The 26,246-nt window shown below is 35.6% G+C and overlaps 5 protein-coding genes across 10 annotated transcripts; 4 read left to right on the forward strand and 1 right to left on the reverse strand.

Annotated features, from left to right (window-relative positions):
- The first annotated feature begins 1,166 nt into the window (after positions 1–1,166).
- Positions 1,167–3,622, forward strand: LOC105272165 (spermine oxidase). Its single transcript, XM_011314116.1, has 6 exons — positions 1,167–1,467; positions 1,540–1,816; positions 1,876–2,089; positions 2,389–2,622; positions 2,686–2,823; positions 2,891–3,622. Exons 1-6 carry the CDS (start codon positions 1,272–1,274, stop codon positions 3,341–3,343), a joined length of 1,512 nt encoding a protein of 503 aa, XP_011312418.1. The 5' UTR covers positions 1,167–1,271; the 3' UTR covers positions 3,344–3,622.
- Positions 3,623–3,753: 131 nt separating this feature from the next.
- Positions 3,754–6,557, forward strand: LOC105272175 (peroxisomal N(1)-acetyl-spermine/spermidine oxidase-like). The gene is made up of 5 exons (XM_011314128.1): positions 3,754–4,246; positions 4,366–4,642; positions 4,714–4,927; positions 4,986–5,345; positions 5,955–6,557. The coding sequence occupies exons 1-5, from the start codon at positions 4,048–4,050 to the stop codon at positions 6,387–6,389; spliced, it is 1,485 nt and encodes a 494-aa protein (XP_011312430.1). The 5' UTR covers positions 3,754–4,047; the 3' UTR covers positions 6,390–6,557.
- Positions 6,558–6,810: 253 nt separating this feature from the next.
- LOC105272183 (uncharacterized) lies at positions 6,811–9,383 on the forward strand. Its single transcript, XM_011314142.1, has 7 exons — positions 6,811–7,313; positions 7,526–7,624; positions 7,682–7,834; positions 7,932–8,212; positions 8,707–8,842; positions 8,959–9,061; positions 9,147–9,383. Exons 1-7 carry the CDS (start codon positions 7,214–7,216, stop codon positions 9,301–9,303), a joined length of 1,029 nt encoding a protein of 342 aa, XP_011312444.1. The 5' UTR covers positions 6,811–7,213; the 3' UTR covers positions 9,304–9,383.
- Positions 9,384–9,441: 58 nt separating this feature from the next.
- Positions 9,442–14,184, reverse strand: LOC105272221 (uncharacterized). The gene is made up of 5 exons (XM_011314228.1): positions 14,037–14,184; positions 11,249–11,321; positions 10,590–10,751; positions 10,358–10,511; positions 9,442–9,882 (listed from the first exon to the last, which is right to left on the reverse strand). Exons 1-5 carry the CDS (start codon positions 14,051–14,053, stop codon positions 9,767–9,769), a joined length of 522 nt encoding a protein of 173 aa, XP_011312530.1. The 5' UTR covers positions 14,054–14,184; the 3' UTR covers positions 9,442–9,766.
- Positions 14,179–24,164, forward strand: l(2)gl (LLGL domain-containing protein l(2)gl). Of its 6 annotated transcripts, XM_011314178.1 has the most exons (13): positions 14,179–14,268; positions 14,444–14,580; positions 15,075–15,879; positions 17,370–17,467; positions 18,060–18,150; positions 18,985–19,226; positions 19,317–19,455; positions 19,663–19,877; positions 20,218–22,403; positions 22,695–22,827; positions 22,964–23,181; positions 23,601–23,683; positions 23,871–24,164. In XM_011314178.1, the coding sequence occupies exons 3-13, from the start codon at positions 15,796–15,798 to the stop codon at positions 23,976–23,978; spliced, it is 3,597 nt and encodes a 1,198-aa protein (XP_011312480.1). In that variant the 5' UTR covers positions 14,179–14,268; positions 14,444–14,580; positions 15,075–15,795; the 3' UTR covers positions 23,979–24,164. The 6 variants fall into 6 exon arrangements, with proteins under 6 accessions (XP_011312480.1, XP_011312489.1, XP_011312498.1 ...); XM_011314187.1 differs by lacking the exon at positions 14,179–14,268 and having other exon boundaries at positions 14,340–14,580; positions 22,982–23,181; XM_011314196.1 differs by lacking the exon at positions 14,179–14,268 and having other exon boundaries at positions 14,340–14,580; positions 19,690–19,877.
- The last annotated feature ends 2,082 nt before the right edge of the window (positions 24,165–26,246 follow it).

Genomic DNA, 26,246 nt, shown 5'->3' on the forward strand with positions numbered 1-26,246 from the left:
ATCGTTCAATATTTCTCCCACATCAGTGTTGCTGAGATGATTCAACATCGACAATGCAGCTAGAATATCCATAGAAATTGATAAATTTATTATTAATTCATTATTATTTATTATTAATAAATGTCATGGTTCTTTTTTGATTCCAGGTTTTCAAATCATAACAATTTCCCATTCATTGACTTAGTGGATTAGGCCTACAGGGGATACCACTTAAAAAAAAACGCGTTAAGGACTCTACCCCTTGGGTGACGTGGAAAGAGTTTCACTTTAATTACTTGATTTATGAAAAAATAGTCAATACTGGGGAGGAATCTCTCGTATTGAAATAATCATATACCCATTGTTCATTTATGCTTTTGTAGACAATTTTTATGCCATACCTTTTTTTTTCATGGCAATTTGAAAGAAAAAAAATCAAACGAACCGTATCTCCGGGAACCCCATCGATCCAATATATAAGGAAGGGTATATGAGCAAATTTTTTTCAATTTATAAAAATGCGATTATCTCTAAAAAGCGCGGGAAATGTTTCAGATTGAAAATTATACTTTATGTTATATAATTGAATTAACTTAATTAAATTTAATTCAATTGATCATTGCGGATCAATTGAAATTATTTTAGAGAACACAAATAATTCATAATTTTATCATTTATGATTTATAAATAACATTTATAATTTCAAATGTTTCATGAATTATTTATAAAATGAAAAAGTTTTTCAATAACGACATGAATATTTTCAGTGATGCTATGATGGGTAATTTCGTTCCTCGCCCTTGAGCCCATGAATTACTCCCATCTACAACAAACTAAAATTACTCTACATATACCACTTCAATAGTCTTATTACTCCGTCAATTGCAGGTATTCATCTTTCAATTTTGCACTTCCTAAACTCCCGTAATCACTCGCAATACCTCACGCCGAATCACTAAAAAGATCAATTATACATAAATTAATCAACTCTCAACCTCGATTAAATCATCTACCTAATTATCAAATTCCAAACTTACTCCGCATCCTGATCTCCTGATTAATTTTTTATTTTGCCATCCAATTTCTCTAGGCAATCGATTTAAAATCGAATCAATGGCTGCAATAATTGCTGCATTTATCACTAGCAATTATTATTTTCCTATGCGTCCAGAATTTTTAAACAATTATCAGTTATATCAGTCCATAGTGACACGGTCAACTCCTCACAACAGCTGATGCCTATATAAGGTCCACTGAATTCATCAACACCAGTCATCTCCACTCATTCGACGATGAAGTGCCTCGTATTTCTGTGTCTCCTTTGTGCTTCAACAACTTCCGGGAATGGAAGTCCTAAAGTCATCATCGTGGGGTCTGGACCCGCAGGTATAGCTGCAGCCTCTAGGTTAATCCAGAATGGAATTGATGACGTGAGAATTTTGGAGGCTGAGAACAGATTTGGAGGGCGAATTAAGACAGTGCGAATAGGTAACCCGAGAAATATATGACCTGTTTCAATTGTTAGAGTATCAAGTTTAATTCGTAGATAATATTTTGCAGGAGAATATTCAACGGACATGGGGGCCCAATGGGTCCACGGAGAGGTGGGCAATGTGGGGTATGAACTCGCTGCACCTTTCGACCTTGTGACCAAAGTTGTGAAACCAGGAGACACGCAAGAGCCTGTCTATGATGTACTGTTTGTAGATTCCTCTGGGACGACTCTACCACCAGAAGGTATCAAAGACTTCGTCGGAGCTGTTGGCGAATTCGAAAAAAATATCAGTGGAGTTGATGATTTGAGGACTGGATCATATGGGGAATACCTGAGGAAGAGGTGACCCTTCGGCGATTGTCTGATTCAATTTCAATTTAAATGGCGATTATTTATTTCAGGTTGAATGATTTCTTTGGAGAGCACCCAGAGATTCAGGCGAAATTCCATAAACCCCTGACACATTCAATTGAACTCGTGATGATGGCGATTGTTGGTGCTGAAAGTGCTGATGATGTGTCTGCACTAGGTGTGAAAAATTCTCCGCCGTGTTTTGGGTGGAGGGACCTCAACTGGAAAGAGAAAACATATTCGACTATTCTGGATATACTCATGGTAATTCATTTTTTATAATAATAATAATTATTATTGTTATAATTTTGGATTGAATCATCGTTCATTTTTTGCTCGTCCATCAAATGCCGGCTAGATAATAAATAAAAGAATTTATTTACTCCACCAACGTTTCTCTAGGAATTCTCTATTGGAATTTGTCTCGTGAAAATTTTCGCCATCTTGTGGCGCTCGTTTGAACTTAAATCTAGACCGCGGGTTGAAATTATATTCGATTATTCTCGGGTATTCCCCGCGCTTTATCACAGAAGTAATGATCGTTTTTCTGTATTATAATTTAGAAAAGATATCCGAATGCTGACGAGGAACTGCCAGTGCTGAACAAAATTGTTTTTAACAAAAGGGTAATAAAAATAAATTCTACTGGAGAAGGACCGGTGAAAGTCATTACAGCAGATGGGACAGAATATACGGCTGATCATGTTATTTTCACGGGCTCATTGGGAGTTTTGAAAGCCGATCATGAAAAAATTTTTGAGCCGCCGTTACCCGAGAAGAATAAAAATGCTATAGAGGTAAAAGATCATTAATTTTTAATTCATCAATTCCTAATAAAACTGCAGATTTATCATTCGTAGAGGATTGGAATGGGTAAAAATGGAAAAATTTTGATATACCACGACAACCCCTGGTGGACACACGAAGCAAAAGTTCCGACGCAGGTCATCCACAATTTCCTCTGGACAGAAGATGACCGGAAGCTCTTGGAAAATGACGTAAATAGCCAGATTAAAATAATCCTCACGTAAAACCGGAAATTGATCTTTATAATTCGTGTTACAGCCTGAAAGAGCCTGGATGCTGGGCCTGACGTACGGTTTCGAGGTCGAATGGAGACCAAAGCTGTTCCAGATTTGGTTGAGTGGAGCTCATTTAGAGCAGATGGAGAAAAACTCCGAGGAACTGTTCAAAAATCAAACCCTCGAGATACTCGATCGATTCTTTGGCAACATGTACAATCTGACGGAACCCACGGAGATCCAGAGATCATCCTGGAACACTAATGAGAACTTTCGAGGAAGTTACAGCTATCAAACGATGCAGTCAGTCAACATGAAATCAGGACCTGCAGAACTGGGAGAACCTGTGATGCGTGGGGGAATCCCAGTTGTTTTATTCGCCGGAGAAGCTACGGAGCCGAGGTACTACTCAATGGTTCATGGGGCCATAGGCTCCGGATGGCGGGAGGCAGATCGTCTCATTAATTTGTATCGCGAGAAGAAATCCAGTGAATAAAACATCTTCAAAGCTGTTCCTGTTCCTCTTCCTGTTCCTGTTCCTCTTCCTGTTCCTCTTCCTGTTCCTGTTCCTGTTCCTCTTCCTGTTCCTCTTCCTGTGATATCGCTGCACCTCAAACCCAAATTTTTGACTCCACCAACTCAAATTAAAATTCTAAACAATCAATTGATCTACTCCGGGATCTAACAAATCGGCTTCTAGCGTTTCGTAAACTGAAATAGAATTTGTCGAGTGATGGTAAGGATTTCGAATTAAAGAACTATAAAAAACTATAAAGATCTGTAATCTTCGTCAATGATAACATCTGATTAATTTTTCATTATATGCAAATTTAATTTTAGATCGGCGCAAATCTCCAGGAGTTCCACGACTTCCGCCTTTCCTAAATCCTCAATGTCACGCTAATTGCGATGAAAATTAATTCCAATTCAGTCGCAATACAGCCTCTCTGCTGAACGCACTAGCATTACTCTTATCTCATTGATTACCGCTCATTATCTATTACCGTTTTTTAAAAAATCAACTGGCGATTGACCATTGACTTATTTTTGAAACATTTTAATGGATTCCAAGGCAACATCGCAATTACGATAACCCGATCTCAAAACATCTGGGGATTGATAAGAAACCTGTTTTGAACTACTGAATGTTTATCAATTTAATTTGTTGAGTAACAGTTATCATCGACGGACTAATCAACGATGAAGTGTCTCGTGTTGCTCTTTCTTCTTTCCATCGGAGATACTTTTTTAATCCGTCGTAATCCGAAGGTGATCATCATTGGCGCTGGTCCAGCCGGTATTGCTGCTGCCTCTAGACTCATTCAGAATAATATTGATGATGTCATTATTCTGGAAGCTGAGAACAGATACGGCGGGAGGATCTACTCCACGAAGATCGGTAAATCTGATTATCAATTTAAATCTAAATCTTATCTCACCTAAATGTCCCTAGAATGCAATTTTCAACCGCTTTCTTTTTTGATTCCTTCAAATTTGAGTTCCGAGTTGAATTTCTAGGTGAATATTGGGCCGATCTTGGAGCTCAATGGGTCCATGGAAACGTCGGAAATATCGTCTACGACATGGCCTGGCCTTTGGGTCTTCTCTCGACGTCTCGTGGTCCAGGACAGCCTGAAGACCCGCCCTTCATACCGAAGCTTTACGGATCCTCAGGGAGTTCATTACCCGAAGACTTGACCCAAAGTTTGTTTGATTATCTCGATTTAATTACGCATAATTACAGCAGACTTGAAGATCTGAGGACTGGATCCTTTGGAGAATACGTGGAGCTGAGGTAACGCAGAAAGCAAATGGCGGATTTATCAAGATGCAATTGAGTTTTCAGACTGAATTTACTGATTCAAGGCTGACTGATTGGTTTGGCAACCATTCAGAAATCGGTAATGATCTGCGTCAATCTCTTATGGAGAATGTTCAATTGACGATGATGTCAGCTGAAGGTGCGGATGACTGGTACAAAGTATCGGTATTTGGACCTAGAGATTCTCCGGCGTGTCCGGGCTTCGACGAGATCAATTGGAAGGAAAAGGCTTACAGTACAGTCTTCGATATCTTGATCGTGAGTACAGGACAAACGCCGATTTTTCCTGTAACAATTAATCGTTTTGATTATTCAGAAAAGATTGCCGAATCCTGAAGAAGAGCTGCCTGTCTTGAATAATATCTTTCTCAATAAGAAAGTGTCGAGGGTAATTTATGCTGATGAGGGATCGGTCAAAGTAGCCACTACCGATGCAAGCGAATACTCTGCCGATCATGTTATTTTCACTGGGTCACTTGGAGTTCTCAAGGCCGATCACTCCACCATTTTCGATCCACCTTTACCAGAGGGGAATAGAAAGGCTATTGAACAGATCGGTATGGGGGTCAATGCGAAAATCCTTCTTTATTATGAAAATCCATGGTGGAAACCTAGGGATTACACCCTCACGTCCTTCTTCTGGACGAAGGAAGATCGAGAGGAAATCGAGAAGACTGTGAGTGTTGATACCCAAAGTATTTACCCAATCGGTAAATAAACCGATAACCAAAGGTCAGAGATGAATCAGTAATTTGAGAATTTATTTATTGAATGGAAGTTTAATAATTGAAGAGAGAAGCTTTCAAGGGAATTTATTATCATATTGATCCATATGTAGACAAAAAAACGGAAAAGACGAGGAAAAATTGAAAATTTCTTGTGAAAGTTCCAGTTGTTAATCGCAAATATTTCCAGCAGTTCAGAGAAAGTTGAGAGTTCGTTTAGAGTTGGGGCAAAGTCGGATTCTATCATTCTTTCAACTCTAAACTTCCGGAAAGAACTGATTCTTTAAAATTTAATTTTAAATGTTTATCAAATTTCTGGAAGGAGGGGGGAGGGGGCAACATTTTTCTCAATTCTAAAAAACCGATTTTACATCCTATTCTGAAAAGGACAAACATCGAGATTATCGATATCTCGAAAGTATGCCACGCTTATTTCTCATTGGTTCAGTCGTCTGAGGCGGCAAATTTGAATGTTGAATTCATTGAAATTAACAATTTTTAATCACAATTTTTATTATTACAACGCGTATCAATATAAATCGATTACTCACTGTTTTCAGCCTGAAAAAAAATGGATGCTGGGGATCATAGATGATAATATAGTCGAGTACAAACCGAAATTGTATTTGCTATGGATGAGTGGACCCTACGCTGAACAGATGGAACTTGTCCCCGATGAACAACTCAGGCGTGATATTCTGGAATTTTTGCAGAAATTTTTTGGAAAACGATTCAATGTCACTGAGCCGACGAGAATAGTCAGATCTTTTTGGAATACTAATCCGAATTTTCGGGGGACTTATAGTTATCAGACGATGCAATCTATTGGAGAGGGACCGCGTCGTCTTGGTGCACCGGTAATGAGGAGAGGAATTCCGGTTGTTCAGTTTGCTGGGGAAGCCACTGATCCCAGACATTTTTCAAATGTTCATGGTGCGATAGCTTCCGGATGGCGGGAGGCGGATCGACTTATTGATTTGTACTCCGGGAAATAGATATCAATCGGTGGAAAGGAAACAGTTAATTCCCATTTTACATATTTTACATTACACTGTACTTTAATTATTTAGTGAATGTCTATTTTTTTTTATTTGTAATTTGTTATTCGGAATGACTCATTACTCATTGGGTGTATTAAAGTAATTGTTTTTTATTAATTTGAATTTTATAATGAATTATTTCTCTTCGTTTCTCCTTTTCAGTCTGTAAACTCAGAAATCTGTTTTCCGAATTTTCAATTAAATCTTCAACTTTCATTTCTCAAAAAATTATTAAAGTTGAATTATATTTTATTTACAAAAAACTGATTTTTTGAATTATTTTGCACTATTAGAAAATTAAAAAAAAATGGGGAAGTCGGAAAATTCAAATTGCACTCAGAAAAAAAATTAAAATAATTTTTTTCGTAGTGATTAATTAATTACTTTTTGAATAAATTTAGCGGGAAATGCCTTGGATTAAATATAAAATTCATGACATTTCGATTCTCATTTCTCCCTGACAACTTGACACTTCGATAAAATTAAATCGATAAATTGTCATTCCAACGGCTCGAGTGACACGCGGCCAATAATTCAGAGTTAGTCTCGACATTTGAAACTCCCTCCAATTCCATTAAAACTTTTTCCCACACTTAATATTAGTACAAACGTTTAAATAAAATCGGAAGTCAATACTCAAGAGCTATATAAACCCCCGACGGAATTACAATGTCCCCATTTGCTAGAGCGTCAGGGACGAGTTCACACCTTCCGATTTTTCCGTTTCAATCGAAAATTTATTGCAATTTACTGTTAATTGTTAAAAAAAAATTAAAAATATGATTTTTCGCAATAAATTTTATTTTTTATTATTCATGACATGTGGATGGGGCTGGACAGACGGGATTACCCCATCGCAATGTGACAATTCCACATTTGGTAATGGTTTTTAGTGTTTTATGTTGACATCTTTAATTGTTATTATAATTGTTATTATTAATTGATGGAAACGATTTCGATTTCGCGGATTGCGCGAATCATTCAGCGATTTTTGGGGAATAATCTGAAGAATTAATTCGTGATCTTCTAAATTGTTGTTTTAACTTTAAGTTAAGGTTTTTAATTTGTTTAATTTATTTATTAATGTTTAGGAAGGCTTTTGTTTACGCTGTATAACGACGTGGAATTCATGAACACCAGGAAAAATCAATTGAACATCGACGCGGCTTTTGGATTGGCTCTAGCCGAAGGTGAATATTTAATTTGTTAATAACTTTAATTATTTATAAATAACGATTTATTCACAGCGAATATCGCCGCCATCCTGAGGTCAGACGATAGAAAATATTTAAACGATAAACATCTGAATTCGATAATTGAAATTCGTGAGTTGGCGAGGGAATCCCGTAAATTTGTCCGGGAAAATTTGAAAACCGATACCGATCGCCGATTTTCAGAAGGTTCGTAATTAATCTAAATTAATTATAAATGTTCCCCGGACAGGAAATATTTCTTTCTTTTATTCTCGTTGATTCTGTCCCCTCGAACTTCATCCAGTCCTGACTAGAGTCGATTTGTGGATTCGACCGATATCTTGGAAAAATCATTCATCGCTGGTGAAATCGGCACCCGATCGACGCTCTGTTGGAGATCTGACGCATGCGGGAACTCCTGATGAACAACAGAGCGACCACTGCCTGTTGATTATTATTAATCAATTTCTTACGGGTAAATCCTGTCGATTATCAGAGGAATGTCTCGAGATAATTACCAGGAACGATCGCTCCAGGGGATATGCCATGACACATCGTTTGTTAATTAGTCAAGTGGCGAATGCTGTGAGTTTAAAATTTTTTTTTTTAATTTGTAGCGCTGGTGAGTTACGATTTTGTAATCTCCCGCCACTTTAGGTTGACCAATAAGGAATCGTGGCCTTACGATTTCGAGATTTTCGAGATAATCGATTGTATCGATTGTATCGATTGTGTCAAGCGTGTCCTTTTTAGAATAGGAACTTCTTCTATGATTTTTTAATATAATAAATATCTGCATTTTGTGGGAAGTTATAAACATTTATGGATCAATTTATTTATATTTACTTTCCGGTATTTATTATTTTAATTCGAAATTTAAATAGTCTTCTACGAGACACATAATTGATTAATTGATTAATTAAATTTTAAAAAGTACTTTCATCTCCCCAAGGCCCCAAATCGGGCCCCGGCCCGGAGGTCATTTTTTAAATTTAATTCAAATTTAATTTTCTCGATAATAATTAATTATTTGATTACCCCAGTCCCTAATTTCTAGAAAATCAAGTCTTTTATTACAGTTGAGGTGTGAGAAAAATCCGTCGATGGATTCTAGACAATTAATCGAAGATCTCTGTGGAATCATTCATCAAGATCTCCAGGAGTTGATGGCCTCGGGTTTTCCTGGAGTCGGAGTGGACCTCGCAATCGAGCAAAGTACAAATTTTTCAGCAACTCGTTCCACCCACGATAAATTAAATAAACAATTATCAATGAATCATCATAATTAATCATTAATCATTATTAATAACCATTAATTATTATTATTCCAGTATTTCTCTGTGGGATGGAGGGCTATTCAGAATTCGTCACGAGTCGTTACAAAAATTTTCTCCTGAATCAACCGAATTCCCTCGGGTGTTTCTCAGCTAGCGGGTAATTAAAAAAAATAGTCATAATTGCCTCATTACTTTTATTGAAAAATAAATAATTATGTTTTATTGTTACTTTTGGGTCACAGATTTCGGAGGAATCATCGCATGAGCAATATCTCTAAAAGATCATCGAATCCCATGGATTTTGGGTGCGACAATCACACGTGTGGAGTAGCTGCTGCTGCTTTGAGTTTATTGCTCAGAGAGTGCATTGAAAATAGTCAATTTTATATCAACAAATAACGGGTAAACAAATATTTATAAGAATCTCCGGGACTTTTATTTTATTAGCAATTTTTTTTGGAGAGATTCCCTAAAAACCTGTCGCGATTAAATAATTAATTGACAAATCTATTGAAATAATTGTTATAATCAATAAATAATTATATTATTTTCATTATTTTCTCTGGATTGTTTTTAAATCTCGTTTTATGGATTTTTTTTTTCAATCCAGACCAAAGGATAATGGACTATTAATCAATTGCAAGTGCAATTAGAAAAATTGATTATTGGAATTATTACAGAATTATTATTATTGTTGTTGTTGTTGTTATTATTTATCTATACTCTCTTCATACAAGTCATTACACGGTTAACATTTACGCATTGATAAATAGAAAATAAATAATAAATAATGGCGTGTGGATTGATGCGAGTGCAATCTCTCGATTTTTGTCATGAGATCATGAATTTTTAATTGCGCATTTTACGCACGACTGTAATTGTATGGGCGTCCGTAAGGATCTATTTTTCCTTTCAACTTGTCATCCTTCAGTTGTCGATGATAACTGAGGACTACCACCCACAAGTAGACGTAGATAACTGAAAAGTTATAAATTATAAATTATAAATTAATCTTTGAAATTGGAAAAATTCCGGAGATTTCGCGCGGATTTTCGATTTTTTTAATCAATTCTATTGAATTTTATTTAATCTTTCCGATTTATTCTTAGATATCTTCGATTCAAATCAATGAAAATATAAATATCTATTAATTTTCATTGTTTTTTGTTGTTTAGCGATTTTTCTTTGATTAATTAATTTAATGAAAACAGAAAATTGAAAATTCAATTGAGGACTTCTATAAAAATTAGAAATTCCGGAAAAAATAAATAGAAATAACTAAATATATTAACAATATTAAATAAATAATTCTTGATATTAATAATATTAACATCGAGAATTAACAAATAAATTAACTCTTGAAAAAATTTTTAGAATTAATACAAATAAATTTCACTAGAATTTCATCGATGATTATAAATAATAAATCAATTTTACAACGAAAAGTTCTCACCAAAAACAATAAGACCAATCACCAGCCACAGTACACCTCCCCATATACTGATATTAATCATATGACTTATCGCAGTGTAAAAAATAGTAATTAATAATCCAATCGCTATCATGAGTCCCAGTACGATCCATGGAAGCATCAGAAATCTTTTTTTCTGTGGATCAAACGTAATTATAATAATTATTCACATTAATCATAAGAAATCTGTTAATCGAATAATTAATCCACCTACCTTCCACGCGCCGTAAATTAACAACGAACTGATAAAAATCGTCATGAAGAGATTTATTATAACAATAATTCGAGTGACGGTTTTACTGAAGATGTCAATTATCACCATTTTTATTTCCATATCCGCTAGAAGGATCAGGAGAATTGTTGCTATCGATAATATCTGTTAAAAAATAATCATATATTTAATACATTTATTATATTTGATATTGTATTATTTATATTTATTTAAATTAGTAGAGATGAACCTACTGTTACTTTTGGGGTGCTTATTTTTATTTTTTTTTTGTGGGTGTTTATTTTTATTTTTATTTTATTTTTTGGGTGTTTATTTTTATTTTTATTTTTTTTTTGGGGTGTTTATTTTTCAACGATAGATATATAAGAATCGGAATTCAAATATTCAGATTCAGCCGCTGAGATAGAAACAGAGAGATTATTCGCTTTTGTAATTATCTCAATTGTTATATTAATATTAATATTATTTCAATATTATTATTTATTTATTTATTACATAAATAATAGTATCGAATTATAATTGTAATTATAATTGACGTACGAATTTCTTTTGGAGGAAAAAAAAAAATAATAATTCGTGTAAAAATCCATTTTTTGGATTAATTCGTTAATAATTAATTAATTAATTAATTGGTTACGTACAATGCCGAGAAATCCAGTGAATAATGTCCCGAATCTCAAACTCCATCGGCAGCAACAGCTGTTCACTCTCACTCTGAATAAAAAAAGAAATTGTTATAATAATGTATGCCTCAATAAACAATAAATAAATTATTGCGTTCTGATTGAATAAAAATTTGATAATTCAGTTCTGAAAATTCGGGGGTAGAAAATGATAAAATTCGAGATCATAAACAAAAATGTTGCATAATTTATTTAAACAATTGTCTTAATATCTTAAGTTTATGTATCAATATTAAAATTTTAATTAATATATTGATTATTTGAAATAAACAATGGCTTTCGATTTGTCTTTCGAAATTTTATTTCGTCGATTTTTTTATAATAATAAATTGTTGTTTATTGTTGTTTAAATTTATTGGGGGGATTTGAGACTCATTTATTAGTGGATAATCGGATTTTGGTGTTATGATTCACAAATTCTGCTGAGAATACCGAAAATTTGAAAATAGAAATTGATATATGGGTCATTGACAAACTCGTGCGGTTATTTTCGAATTCTCCGGTAATTCCGGCGCTCGCTAATGTATACACCAGAGTTGCTGACCTTGCTCTTTTCCCATTCTATTCAATAAACAAATGTTGGAATTTAGTGAGAGACAGGAGCTACTACCGATTTTTTACGATTCATGGAAAAAATCGAAAGGAAAAATCGATTGGAAAATTTATAGGCGAGTGGTAAATTAGAATAGCATTTTTTCGAGTGTCAGTTATCAGGTCATACAGTGGAATCATTGAATTGTTTATTATGACTCTGGGGAGATTCTGAGTGATTGAGACAACAATCTCTATTTTTAGATCGGCTGGAAGGGCGACCGCCCCCGTTATCGATAGCATTGATGACCTCCATTCTTGACAGGAGAAATTATCAAAGGAGACCATGATCTTCGAGAATAATTTTTCAATTGTCTCAATTTTTTATTTATCTGATCTCTCAAACGATCTCTGAGTAATTGACAACCGATCCCCGAAATCGGTTCGTCCCACGACTTCCACTTCTTCAGTTTTCCCGAAATATCTCAAAACTGAAGGAAAACAGTGAAATTTTCATAGATACCTTTTTTGTAGCCCTCATCATTCTCCATAAATAAGGTAATAACAAAAATATCGTTATCTCCCCTGGTTTCCGAGATATTCAATGAAAACTGCGCAGTGTCAGTCGAACTTTGATCGAATTACGATTTTATCAGTGAATTGCCATTTTTATTGGGATTTGCCGATAAATCCCGGGGAATCGTGGGGTATTGATGAGAGGGAGGGCTTGGAAGATGTGTTGGTGTAATTAATTTATTTATTTAATATTTTTTTCATGGAAATAACGGGATTTACTCGGATCGAGAGAAGTTTCCGAGGAAAATCGAGAACTGTGTGCCACAAACATAATGACCATGAGGCCCCAAGACCCAGTCCGAGGTCTACAGGAATTATTCCGTAAACTGAATCGCTCCTCAAAAGGAAACATACGGATACAATTTTTCTCTAATAGTGTAGTGGTAAGTAAATGTTGTTTTCATTCTGCCTTTCTCCTCCTCTCATTTGATCACTCCCAGCATCTCTTTCTCGTTTACCTCGCTTAAAAAAAGTAACATGCGTCATCAACCACTGACTGCCATCAACTCACCTTTTTTTACTGAATTTGTAAATCTAAATTAATGCAAATTGTCGTTCATTAGTGCCTGTTAATGAATTGAATTCCACACACTGTAACTAATTCGTGGATATCCCCGAAACCAACGGAGATAATGAAATTTCTGTTAAGACCTTTTTTATTCGGCTCATTGAAAACTATAAAAAAGATTATTACAACAATTTCGATAATTCTATTTGTTTAGGAGATATTCTCGAAAGAGTCAACGAAAAGCTATTTCATTTTCTGGTAAATTGCGCACGTTGGTTTTTGGGAGATATCGTCGAAAGTAATGGAGATAATTAATTTTTTAATAATACCTTTTTTATGGAGGTAAATGAGAACTACAAAAAGGGTTATTACGAAAATTTCGGTATCTCTATTAGTTTTAAAGATATTTGGGAAAAATTGAGGGATTAAAAAAAAAAGGGTGTGAAATAAAATTTTCTTGATGATAATTACGAAAAAATAATTAATTACCACGAGAAAAGTAATTAGAAGGACTTAACAGGGCAATTACCCATTATTGTTATATTATTTATTTATAAATCTATTTGTATCGGTACTGCGTAAGATTCCGTGAAAATATCAAAAAATTTTCGGAAAGAATTTCTCGATAAAATTATTTTCACTCTTTCCCCAGATTGACTCATTATATTTATAAATATAATTTCAACAAAACCCGTCATTTTTAATTCAGTAAGTCAATGTTAACATGCATCATTGAGTCACTGAATAAATTATGAACTAATCCCACAAATAAAGCGATGAACATATGCGCTGCAGAAGAATTCATCAGATCAAAAAAATCAGAGCGAATGAAAAATTCGCATTAAATCCAAAATTAAAACAACACCAACAATACTAACAACAACCATAAACAAATGAATAATAAATCATCACAAATTCTCATTGATAAATTTAAATTTAAATTGAATTGAAATTTCTCCCACGAGTTTTAAAAAAACGAGAAAAAATCGAATTTCTTTGGATTCACCGAAAACCGCGAAAAATTCTTGAAATAAAAATTTTTCAATCAACAATTTATTGTTTACAATTCATAATTATATTATATAACAATTATATTTATCGTTTGTCTTGTGAATAAATAATGAAACTCACTTGTCTTGGATTGTCATGATAAATCCTGTAGGAGTTAGTTTAAAAAATCACACGGCACTTGTTTTTTAATTGCAATTATAAAATTTTGATGAACTATTTAGTGAGATGGTACCCGGACAATCCGTTTGCAATAGGAGATGGTCGGAAACTGTGCCAAGAACAGTCGCTCCAAACCACCGTGGCATACACCTACGAACGCACACAACTTTCTTTGGATTACGTTCCTCCAATGGTATTGTATAATTACCGTAAATTCTGCATGTGTGTAAGCCCCAGTGACCCATAGAAGTCAATTATTTATTAACTGTCTTTAAAATAATTCTCAATAGTGGATAATATTTTTTTTTATTTTAATTTTTACAACGCAATTTTATATGCACTACAATTTTTTATTCATATGATTCTAGACTCGCGAATTGTGTTGCGTAATTGTGGATATTACACCCCTCCAGAAACTGGAAATGTAAAACTACACGATAAGGACTAGAGCTTGGACTTCTCAGCGAATTGTTTTGAGGAGTTGCTGGGGTTCTGTCGTGAATTGGTGAGTTTTCATTATTTTTTTAATTTATTTAAAATTTATTCTCATTTTTATCGAAAATTTAATTTTTTGTGAAACGTCAGAACTAGATCTCAAACATCTCAGCTAATTGTTTAGAGAAATAGTTCTGTTTCAATTTTAAAGAATGGTTTATCGAGTTTTTATTTTTTTTTTGGAAATTAATTAAAGGATTTTTATTTAAAATTCAATGTTTTGTGGAAAGTCAGTGGAATTGTTGTTCCATTAAAATTGAAAATATCTCCATAATGAATTTTATCAATCAATTAAATTGAATAAATAAATAATTATTAATAATTATTAATTACCTTTCACTTTTAATTAACTCGTACTCCTCTAATTACCAATCCAGGCAATTATCCGCCATTCCCCAATTATTTAATCATGAAAAAAAAAAAATTATCTGTGCGAAAAATCATCTCCCATCAGCAATCAAACAAACTAATTAAAAACCAATAATTTCCATAAATCCCCATTAGCGATTCCCGCGAATTGAAAAGTCCGCGCTAAAAACTCACCGCGCAAGGATTCAAAAATTGGCGCGCACCAACGCCCGTGCGCGAGTGTGCACGAGTGTGCGCGACTAGCGCCGAGACTTGCCGACCGCTTCCCATTCGGTTCTCCGGAGTGACCCGACGTCTCTGGCCTCCCATTGGTGGACATGATAAATATTCGTAAAGTGGCGCCACAACGGGCAATTCCGACAAAAAAAAAACCCGAACGAATGGCGGCTGAAATGCCAGTGATGCCCAACGACATTACAAATATAACAAATCCACTCAATATAGAGTCGAAAGGCACGCGATTATAGTCCGAATAGAGGAGGTCAAAAGCATTTTTTCCCGTGACACATGAAAGTGAAGTGATCGTAAACGATAATGCAAGGTATACGTCCCCAAAAGGACAGAAATAATCGAGTAATTGTTTGATCCATGCAAAAGTACCTCACAGTGATTTACAATTACTCCAACAGCATCTATTCTCCCATCCACTCCAGAGAGTAATATTAAAAAAAAAAAGAAAACCAGAAATTCAAAGTGAAAACACACGCCTGAAGTGTTTGATATCAATGCAGTGTGAAATATTGTGCCGGTGATAGTCAATTCCGTCAGGCATTTTTTAATAAATAACGTAACACCCCAGGAAGTGGAGCAACAAGTGTTGTTTTTTATATATAAAAGAAGCGGATTAATAATCGAGATGTTGAAATTCATCCGGGGAAAGAGCCAGCAACCCACAGCCGAGAGGCAGAAGCTCCTGAAGGATTTATTCGCCTTCAGAAAGGTATTTATTGGATTTTATCACTGCATGACGCATGTAATTACTCTTTTTCAATTATTTATTGAGTATTGAGTAATTATTGAGGAGGTGAACAAAAAAATTGATTTAACTCAATTGCTTGATTTAATTTGATTTGTTCAATGGGGGATTTCTTGGGATTGGCAGAGTGAAATTTAATGGTTTTTATGTGATTTTGTAGATTTTTTTTCTAACTTGAAAATGGAGGTGGATTTATTGAAATCCCATCGTGGCCTCTTGAGATATTGGAGATCTCTGAATGATCGTTTTACTCTGTTCTGAACAACTCGATTCTGGAATTTTTTAAGTGAATTATGCTGAGGAATTTTATGTCCTGAGTGGTTGGGGATAATAACCTATAAGCATGTCGGTGGTTTAGCCGTGGATTTAGTTCCGAGATTTTATCGCATTCCAGTGTACACAGAGTGTTAATGTGTCATGATTCATTCCAGAATTTACGAGATTTTCCTCAAATTAATTAGTCCGACTGCAGTAACATTTTCCAGAGATTTTCTATTTTAAAATGGTTGGAGTTGACCGATTGGGGCTGATGCACTCGATTATTTATTCCTTTTCCCTTTTTTCTCATTCCCTCTCTAATTTGATTTTCTATTCGGGGATCAAGTGCCCACCACTCGAATAAATCACCTCTCATTCCCCAGCTCAAGCCACTGCCTTGAAAATAAATTCTAAATAATAAAAAATATCATAATTCCCCTCTATCATTATCTCACTCCCTCCCATTAAATTAACGACTCGACAATTATATAAATAAATAAGTAAATCAAAATGAAGTCGACGAATATTTGAATTTTTTCCTTTCAAAATAAATATTTCTAGAAATCGTATGATGAGTTCCCCAGCGAATGGACAATCTAAAAATAAAGAGGTGATCAATTCCCTCTCAATCTCCAGTACCGATAACCAATTGATTGATCCGTTCAATTAAATTCTCGAGAAACATTGACTCATCGTTACTATCTCTCGTTTTTCGTACAGAAATAGCGCAAATAGACAAAGATTCGTATCTTATCAGTTCGTTAAAAAAAAAGTCCTGTGTAAACAATCGGATAAACTATCGGTGAGAGTTTCCTGCACGCAATCCCCACGTCTAAATATTATATCTGTCCCACCAATTGTAGACGGCAATTACTGAAACTTGTAATTACACATTTTTCTGTCATTTCACATATTTTTTTAATTGCACGGTAATGGAGAAATTAAATTACGAGGGGATTGGAATAGGAGGCAACGCCCGACTCCTCAATTTACTCTATACTTTCTTGTGTATATATGTATATATGTATATATATATATACACGTTACAATGCATATGGATTGGAAGGATGGAAAAAATAATGTTTATCATTTTTGATGGGTTGGGCACGTGCCATTTATTTGGGTCAATGTGGAATTATTGTTCATGGATTTTTGGTGTTGCAGATTTAATTTTTTATGTTCGCATTCTTTTGCAGACTGTTCAGCATGGATTCCCCAACAAACCGACGGCTCTGGCGTGGGATGCCAGTCTCCGGCTCATGATCATCGGCACTGCCTCTGGTGCCATCAAAGTGTATCCTTTTTATCATGATTATTATTTTATTGGATATGGTTTTGGGGAATTTTTCTGGTCATTTAAACTCGTTTTTTAAAAGAAATTGTGGGGGAAAGTCGATTGAGTACATCGGTTGGTCAGTTTTACGGGAATATCTTCGGAATTAAGCGAGATAGCGTGATCCACGTGAGGACCTTTTTCGTAGATCTTAGTTAGGTCGAGAAAAAAGGTCTTGTCATGGATTATCATATCTCCCTTCATGCAGAAGATATTTGCGAAAAACTGGGGATAAACAGGAATGAATTACCCTTTTTTTAATTTCTTAATTTCGCGGATATCTCGAAAACTAAGAAAGATAATGGAATTCTTGCGAGATCCTTTTTTGCAGAACTATTTGCGAGCTACAAAAACGCTTCTGACATGAATAACGCTATCTCTCTTGGTTTCGAAGTATTTCTCTTTTATTTATTTTAATCCCACCCTCTGGGAGTAGAGGTGTGTTCGGAAACCGGTAACAGAATACGTTTCGCATTTCCACCGATTTTATTTCCGCTGATTCGTCACAGTTGAATTTATCAGTCCTTAACCCATTTTTTCATCGATACAATAGTTTTGGACGGCCTGGCGTTGAATTTTACGGTCAACACTCAACTGAGAGCGGTGAGAATGCTGTTACCAGAATCATTGCACTACCGAACGAGGTAATTGTTGTGTAATCATTACTTTCTGGGAACAATGAAGTACGAGAGATTCAAATTACAACAGGGAATGAAATAGCATCGATATTTTACGTAATTTCCTTAATTCAAACCAACAGCAATTTAAATCCTCCAATTTACACCCAAAAAACAAAAATTAATAGACACTCCACAGAGTAAACAATAATTAAAGCAATTACTGTTACTCCGGAAAATAAATTAACGAATTCTCTTTAAAACCTAAATAAATCTTTCTCGATGCTCTGATATCACTCGGAACTCAATGGATTCTTCCCTGAATTTCCCGCGGAGATAGTCCAATTAATTTTTTTATTTACTAAAGCAATAAAAAAAATTAGTTGCGTTGTGTAAGAAGGGATTATTGTGATGGACACGCCATAGTGTAACGTCATGACACTTCTTTTGTTCCCTGTGTAACGGTAAATGTCCGGTCAGCACGCACTGCCCAGAGATTCTGCTCTAGCATTTGCAAAATAAAATCTAAACAATAATCCATTATCCATTAAAAACGATCTAAAAAAAATTTACCGTTACGAATATTACCCCTGGGGATTAATTAACAAATAATGATGAATCAGAAAAGATTATCGATATTCGAGAATGATTTCTTCAATTATTAAATTTTTTATTTGAAATTCCTATGCACAACTGTGAGAAACCACTGAAGTGTCGGTTGCATAACAAGTAGACGTAATTAAGATATCTTGTGATGACTAGATGTTGTAATCCATTTACCCAGGAACACATTGAAAAAATGGAACAGCGAGTAATGGAAACAGGTGGTGAATTGATCTGATGGTATTGATGATTTTTCAGGGACGTCTCGTGTCGTTGTGCGATGATAATTCCCTCCACTTGTGGGAAATTAACGAGAATTCAGTGGTGGAGACCAAGTCATTGTCACTTGAGGGTAAATTGAAGAAAATATCAGCAATGTGTCTGGAATCAACTGGAGAGCATCTGCTACTGGGTACAGAAGGGGGAAATATTTACTTGCTGAACTTGAAGAGCTTCGAGATGTCTGATAATATCATCTATCAGGATGTCGTCATGCAGAAGTCAGTAGTGAATTTATCATTGAATTTTATTCCAATTAATCTGAGATATATGGGTAAAATGATGATTTATTTATTGTTATTGGTGTTTAGTGTTCCTGAGGACTACAAGAAGAATCCTGGAGCAGTTGAGGCGATATCAGAACAGCCTGGACATCCTGACAGCATTCTCATTGGTTACAATCGTGGTCTAATGGTCCTCTGGAATAAAGCAACACCTGGTGCTCAACAGGTGAGTGAAAAATCCTAGATTTACGGTAATAATTGGTAATCGTGATGTCGTATGAATGATCTATTGTAATTGTACGTCAGTAGCTTTGTGAATATGTGACATAATGCTATCAGATAAAGGGTCTGGAGTTGGGAATTTAAATTGACTGACTGTGTTGTTGTGTCTTTTGTTGTTTCTTTCCCTTTGGACGAACGTCTGTGTCGGCAGTTGATGGGTTTGTTTTCCCGTGCCCAGACATTTGTTTCTACACAACAATTGGAATCGGTTCACTGGATATCCGAGGATAGATTTGTATCGTCGCACAATGATGGCTCTTATATGTTTTGGAGTCCTGGTAATGACGCAACACCTGAGCCAACAACTGTTTATGGACCATTTCCGTGCAAGGCTATATCGAAAATATTTGTTTACGGTTTGCCCGAGTGAGTAATTCTATTTTATTTTCAAATATCAGTTTTTTCACATTTTTTTTGACAATTACTAGTGTCATTTCCATCATTTCCATCATTTCCATCATTTCCATCATTTCCATTATTTCCATCAATTCCATCATTTCCATCATTTCACCAAACCTTTCTTTCATTAAATAAATTTTCTACACACAATAATAAATTAAATCAATGAACAAAATTAATCAATTAGTTAATCAAATAATTATCGAAATTTTGTAAGAATGAATATTGCAGTTATTCCCCTGAATTTCCTGTTATTTCAATGAAAAATTCCCCAAAAAAAATATCAAATTTCCACCTGAAATTGCAGTGACGACGAGATGATCCTCTTTTCCGGTGGTATGCCACGTTCAAGCTACGGCGATCGTCACACAATAACAGCAATGACAAAATCAAAGCACGTGGTGTTCGATTTGACATCAAAAGTGATAGATTTCTTCGTGGTGACGTCTAAACCCCACGTGGAGCTCGACACAACAGACGATGATAAAGAGCCCCTGAAGCACGTGCCAGGGCCAGAAGCCCTGATAATCCTAGCTGAGGAGGAAATAGTGGCGATTGACCTAACAGATCCCGACTGGAAGATGATGGCACTTCCCTACCTGGTGTCTCTCCACGCGAGTGCTGTCACATGCTCTCAACACGTGCCCAACGTACCCGAAGATCTCTGGAGTTCAATCGTAACATCAGGAAAAATTCAAACAGAGCACCTGTACTCGAACAAGGATTGGCCAATTGATGGTGGAGTTCTTCTCTGTCAGAAGGGCAATAAGAAATTAACGGAGAACCGAAGAGATTTCTTGCTGACAGGTCACGAGGATGGGACCATTCGCTTCTGGGATGCCTCAGGTGTTACCCTGACACCTCTCTACAAGTACAGTTCATCTCTACTGTTCACTGGTGAACATCTGGATGCCCTCGAGCAGTCGCCGGACGAGGACGAGGAGGAGTGGCCACCATTTCGAAAAATTGGTACATTTGATCCGTATTCCGATGATCCACGTCTAGCTGTCAAGAAGATTCTCCTCTGTCCCCTGTCATCGACATTGATTGTAGCTGGCACTGCTGGTCACATTATTGTTGCTAAAATCGTCTCTGAGGTTATCCAGAAGCAGATGAAAGCTGTCACCATGAATATCGTTAATGATCGAGATGGATTTGCTTGGAAGGGGCACGACAGTCTACCAGTGAGAACAGCTGAGATCTCATTCTCCACTGGTTTTCAGCCTCAGAATCTAGTGCAACTTTATCCACCAGCAGCTGTTACAGCCTTGACAATTCACAGTGAATGGGGACTGATGGCAGCTGGTACAGCTCATGGTCTAGCTGTTTTTGATTACATCAGGAATAAATCGGTGAGTGTTAAATGCACGTTAAATCCAAATGATCTGTCAGGATCAGGGGACACACCAATATCGAGACGTAAGTCCTTTAAAAAATCCTTGAGGGAGTCATTCAGAAGATTGAGAAAGGGAAGATCTCAGCGCAGAGCAACGACAGCCAGTCCATCAGGTAATCCTCTACCGGAGAAGAAAAAACCCGAGCCTCCGTCACCTGGAGGAATCGGTGGTGAAGGAGCAGTTGATATCCGACCCGTGGAGAGACAGATCGAGGCTCGTCCTGCTGATGATTCCCTCGGATCAATGGTGAGGAGTCTCTACTTCGCCAGGAGCTTCATCGTCAGCATGCAGAATACAACCCCAACACTCTGGGCTGGAACCAACAATGGAACTGTTTATGTATTTACACTGGCCATTCCAGCTGGTGTCAGACGAACTGAAGAGGACGTCAATTGCACTCTTGGAAAAGAAATACAACTGAAACATCGGGCTCCAGTGATTGCCATTACCATTCTCGATGGCTCGAGTGTACCTCTCCCAGAGCCATTTGAAGCTGAAAAAGGGGTGACACCTGGACCTGACATGACTGCACCCCATCGTGTTGTTATAGCAAGTGAAGAGCAGTTCAAGATATTCAATCTGCCATCGTTGAAGCCATTCTGCAAGTACAAACTCACTGCCCATGAGGGATCGCGTGTACGTAAAACAGGTTTTGCTAAATTTACGTGCCCCGTTGAGCCAGCTGGCATTCACGAGGAAACATGTTTACTCTGTTTGACTAATCTTGGTGATTGCTTGATACTGAGTATACCTGAATTGAGAAGACAGCTCAATGCTGCTGCTATTAAACGCGAGGACATCAATGGTATATCATCATTAACTTTTACCAGAGGTGGTGAAGCTCTCTATCTTCACTCTAGCTCGGAGCTGGAACGCATTTCACTGTCTGTTAATAATGTTACGAAAGCGCATTGTGCCTTAAATTTGCCTCCCAATGCGAGATCAACTCCAGAGACAACTGTCACCTCTGTGCAATCCATTAAAGAGGGTGAGGGTGAGGGCGAGCAAGAGGGGATCGTCGAAGGGGCTGGGGAAAAGGAGATTGAGACACCTGGGGCTGCCAGGGGCATCACCGAAAATGGCATCGTTGGATCCAGTGAGTTATCTCTATTTTTTTCAAGAAGATATAGTGAGGGTATCCAGACTATTAAAATTCCTCTATCTTCATTCAGATTTCATTTATTTCACTCTGATCTTTGGAATATTTCTGAATAAATACAAAGTCTCGGAAATCCTTGGGGGTTTATTAAAATTTTATTGGAGATCCTCACAATGTCTTATCGTAATTATTTTAAAATCATTCGTCTATCGTTTTACATCCTCTACCTACTGTAAATTCGTCTGCATCTTGTTGCTATGCTTGTTTGTGTAAAATTGTCCCTTTTAGCTGGTGATAATGACTCTAAAGAGCCATCATTGAGGCCAGCAGCGAGTACCAATGATATCAACGGAGATGAGGATCGACAGGATATTAATTCCATCGGTGATATCACTATCGACAGCGTTAAGGATCATCTCCTGTAAGATTTATTATTAATCTGTTGTACATATTAATTTGTTTGGAGTGTTTTTTTTATTGTTCATATGTTTATTTTTCATTTATTCATCGTTTGGTTTTTTTTTTTCTTCTGTGGTACTTGCCATTCTCGTTGGCAGTAACAGTTCACTTTTCAGGAATGCAACGAGCTCGGAGGATCTTCATAATAGACTAGCTGGTCTCAAGATGGAAGTTACGTCTCGCACTTCGGAGATATCTACTCAGAATCAATCCGTAGTTGTTAAAACTACAACTGTGATATCACAGACTTCGAGTAATGGCACCACTAATGGTGAAGTTGAAACCAATCAGAGTAGTGAATCCCAAGAAGTTAATAGTGAGTTTTTCGGTTTTTATTTATTTTCGTGATTCAGCTTTTTAGTTGTAGATGATTGTTTTATGTATTTTATAGTCCTAAAACGTGATATTATATTCCCTTAACATTTATAAATCAACAGTGAACTCCTGAAATATTTTTCAAAATCTAATTATTACGATTATTTCAGGCAACGGAGAATTCAAATTGCAAATCGTTATATCTCTCAATTGAATGAACCGATTTAAAAAATTTTGAATCCATTTTAAAGATCGTGAAGAAAAGTTCAAAATGGCGCGATTTGATTGAGATTTCACTCCACGGAACTCGAGATATTTCCAATGAAAAATCGATTTTTTTCTCACCTTGCACTGTATATTGCCAAATTATTGTGTACATTTATTTATTTTATTATTTTTACTTCAATGTATAATTTGTAGGCACGACAGTAGAACGAGAGATTCGCAGTGGTACCGAGACAACAACAACGCATGCAACAATTACACTACCGCCCAATGTCGAGGTTTGCCATGAGCTGTTTAACAATAAATTAATTTGTTAATTATTTTTCGTAATGCATGTAATTGCTTTGAGTAACCGATATTCCTTCATTATACTGGTGGTAGGGACATATCATCGTAACAAATGGTGACTAACTATTTCAATTGATTAATTAATCATTTATAAATGTTTAATTATTTAATTTGCAGATTAGCGCTGCGGATTTAGCCAACTTAGAGGTCCAAACGATAACAGTGACAACGGAAAAATCCAAGTCATCGATGCCGAGATCCGAGGAAATAAGCTCTCAGAATTAATAATTCAATCACAGACTGCATATTTCCACCCAACTATCCGCATATGTTTTAATATTTTTATTATTTTATCGATAATTCCAATTCCCCTACAAGTAATCACAAGTTATTACAGTTGCGGAGGCGATAGATAGAATTTATACCTATGCCGAATAAATTTTATATCGAGACGAGAGAATAAAAAAAAAACAGCAGTTTAGATTTATATGCAGATAGTATTAGGATGATAAAACAAAAAATAGCACATGCTAAATTTTTAATGAAAAATTCAATTGAAAAAACATTTGAGATGAAATAATATTTTATCAATTATTGCGTTTCACTCGGTCGTTTGAACTCAATGTTTCGTGTGAAGAAAAAAATTGCAGGACGAATAAGATGTATTCAATTTGTGATTAAATATATTTTTCGAATTACTCATAACTCGATTGTTATGATTTATAATTCAAGATTGTCCATTTGTCACGAGAAAGTTGCATTTATTTCAGGGATTTACATTTTCCCACGTACCAGTATTTCTCTCATTTTTTTAATCATTTCTTTTACCGCAGAAGGGGTGATGCGAGGAAAAACCTCATTAACCCCTTCATTACTGGATTGATCAATGCTTTTATTTACAACCACGATGTACATTAACAATATGTATTTTATCCGTTGAATTTGGCAGCTTGACGCCTCATATCCGCATTATGCAATTTGTTAAGTTTTTTTTAATGAAAAAAAAGAAAGAAAAGAAAAGAAACACTTCCAGTACACAGAGTACAAGTAGATTGAAACCACCAGGCGATTGATTACTTAATGAATTTACTTATAAATTAATAAATAAATTTTATTATATGATAGAGATAACGAAATCCACAGGCCATATTTCAAGAGGAATATTAATGTTTAGCCGATAATAACATTCCATAAACCGTAATTATAAGATTCATCATTTACGAGGGAATAATTGATAGCTTGGTCGGCATCTTATTGACTATTTTATTATCGCAACTTTAGATTGTTTATACGGTTACGATTTTAATAATTTTTAATGTGAAGACAAATTCGCTTGAGTTTCAGGCCTCTATTGAAAATTAATCGAATGACAATACACGCTCACACTTTACTACAAAATCATTCACTCATCAAACGATAAATATGTCGATTATACTCAAATGTAATTAATTATCTAACACGACACTGCCCGACACTGGCAATTTTTGGAAAGTTATCGAATTAATTATTGGCAACTCTTGTAGCATCACTTGATTTTTAATACAATTAAACGCTTTTTTAAGTAATTTTATGTTTATTATTTCCCATGGATGATGAATGAGGTGAGGGGATGAGTTGCATTTTGTTTATTTATTTTTTAAGGGAGAAATTTTGCTGAATTCCTGGTGGTGAGAGGATGTGGAATTTGTGGGATTTAAATGGAGGGGTTTTGGCTCCTGCTGCGATGGGGCCCGACCATTTAATCTGGGACTAATCTTGTTTTAAGATTTAGTTCGTCCACCTGTTCATCTACCACTTCAGGTCTACAGATTTCCTTTACAAATCTGCGATTACCGATTTTACATTTTTATGTATTTTGTAAGACTTAAGGTAAAATCCAATCAAATGATATTATTCCACACCTTTTTAAATTCTCCTTTCATTTAATCAGTAATGACCCATCAGTAATAATACTCTCCAAATATAATTTCTCCTGTTTTATATAATAAATTCAACGATCAATTAATATTTATTTAATTAACATCAATTTTACAGATTTTCCCAAGAAAAATTTCAGTCTCTCCAGAAAATCAATTAATAAATTCTAATTAATTCGCTGTCTAATTAGATTAATTACACGATTCCGTTAATTTATTTTTAAACTGAAATTGCAGTAGTGCCAAAAGTAGATAAATGAGGGAAAAAAAATTCAGTCGCCAATCAAAAATACCCGCGCATTTTCCCCCACCCGAAAATTCCAAATCCCATAGACATTTCCCAACCTAGACAGCTAAGTAGTTATCTATAAATGCCAGTGGCACCATCAGCGCCTCATCCTCAACTCGGTAAACCCTCAGTAACAAAAAGTCAAACACCCACGCAATATTCCCACCCGAAAAATAGTAAAACCTCTGGTAAAGTGCTGGTTAGGTAGGTAAAAAAAAAGTCATTGGTGTTGGTTGAGAGCTGGCGGTTGCCAAAGTCCCCTAAACCGAAACAGTTGGGGTACACCATCAAGAAGAATAAAAGAGATCCCCCAAAAGAGAGAAGAAGAACTAAAAGAAAAAAAAAAAA

This window comes from Fopius arisanus, unplaced genomic scaffold, assembly GCF_000806365.1.
Source record: "Fopius arisanus strain USDA-PBARC FA_bdor unplaced genomic scaffold, ASM80636v1 scaffold00004, whole genome shotgun sequence".
Classification (NCBI taxonomy): Eukaryota; Metazoa; Arthropoda; class Insecta; order Hymenoptera; family Braconidae; genus Fopius; species Fopius arisanus.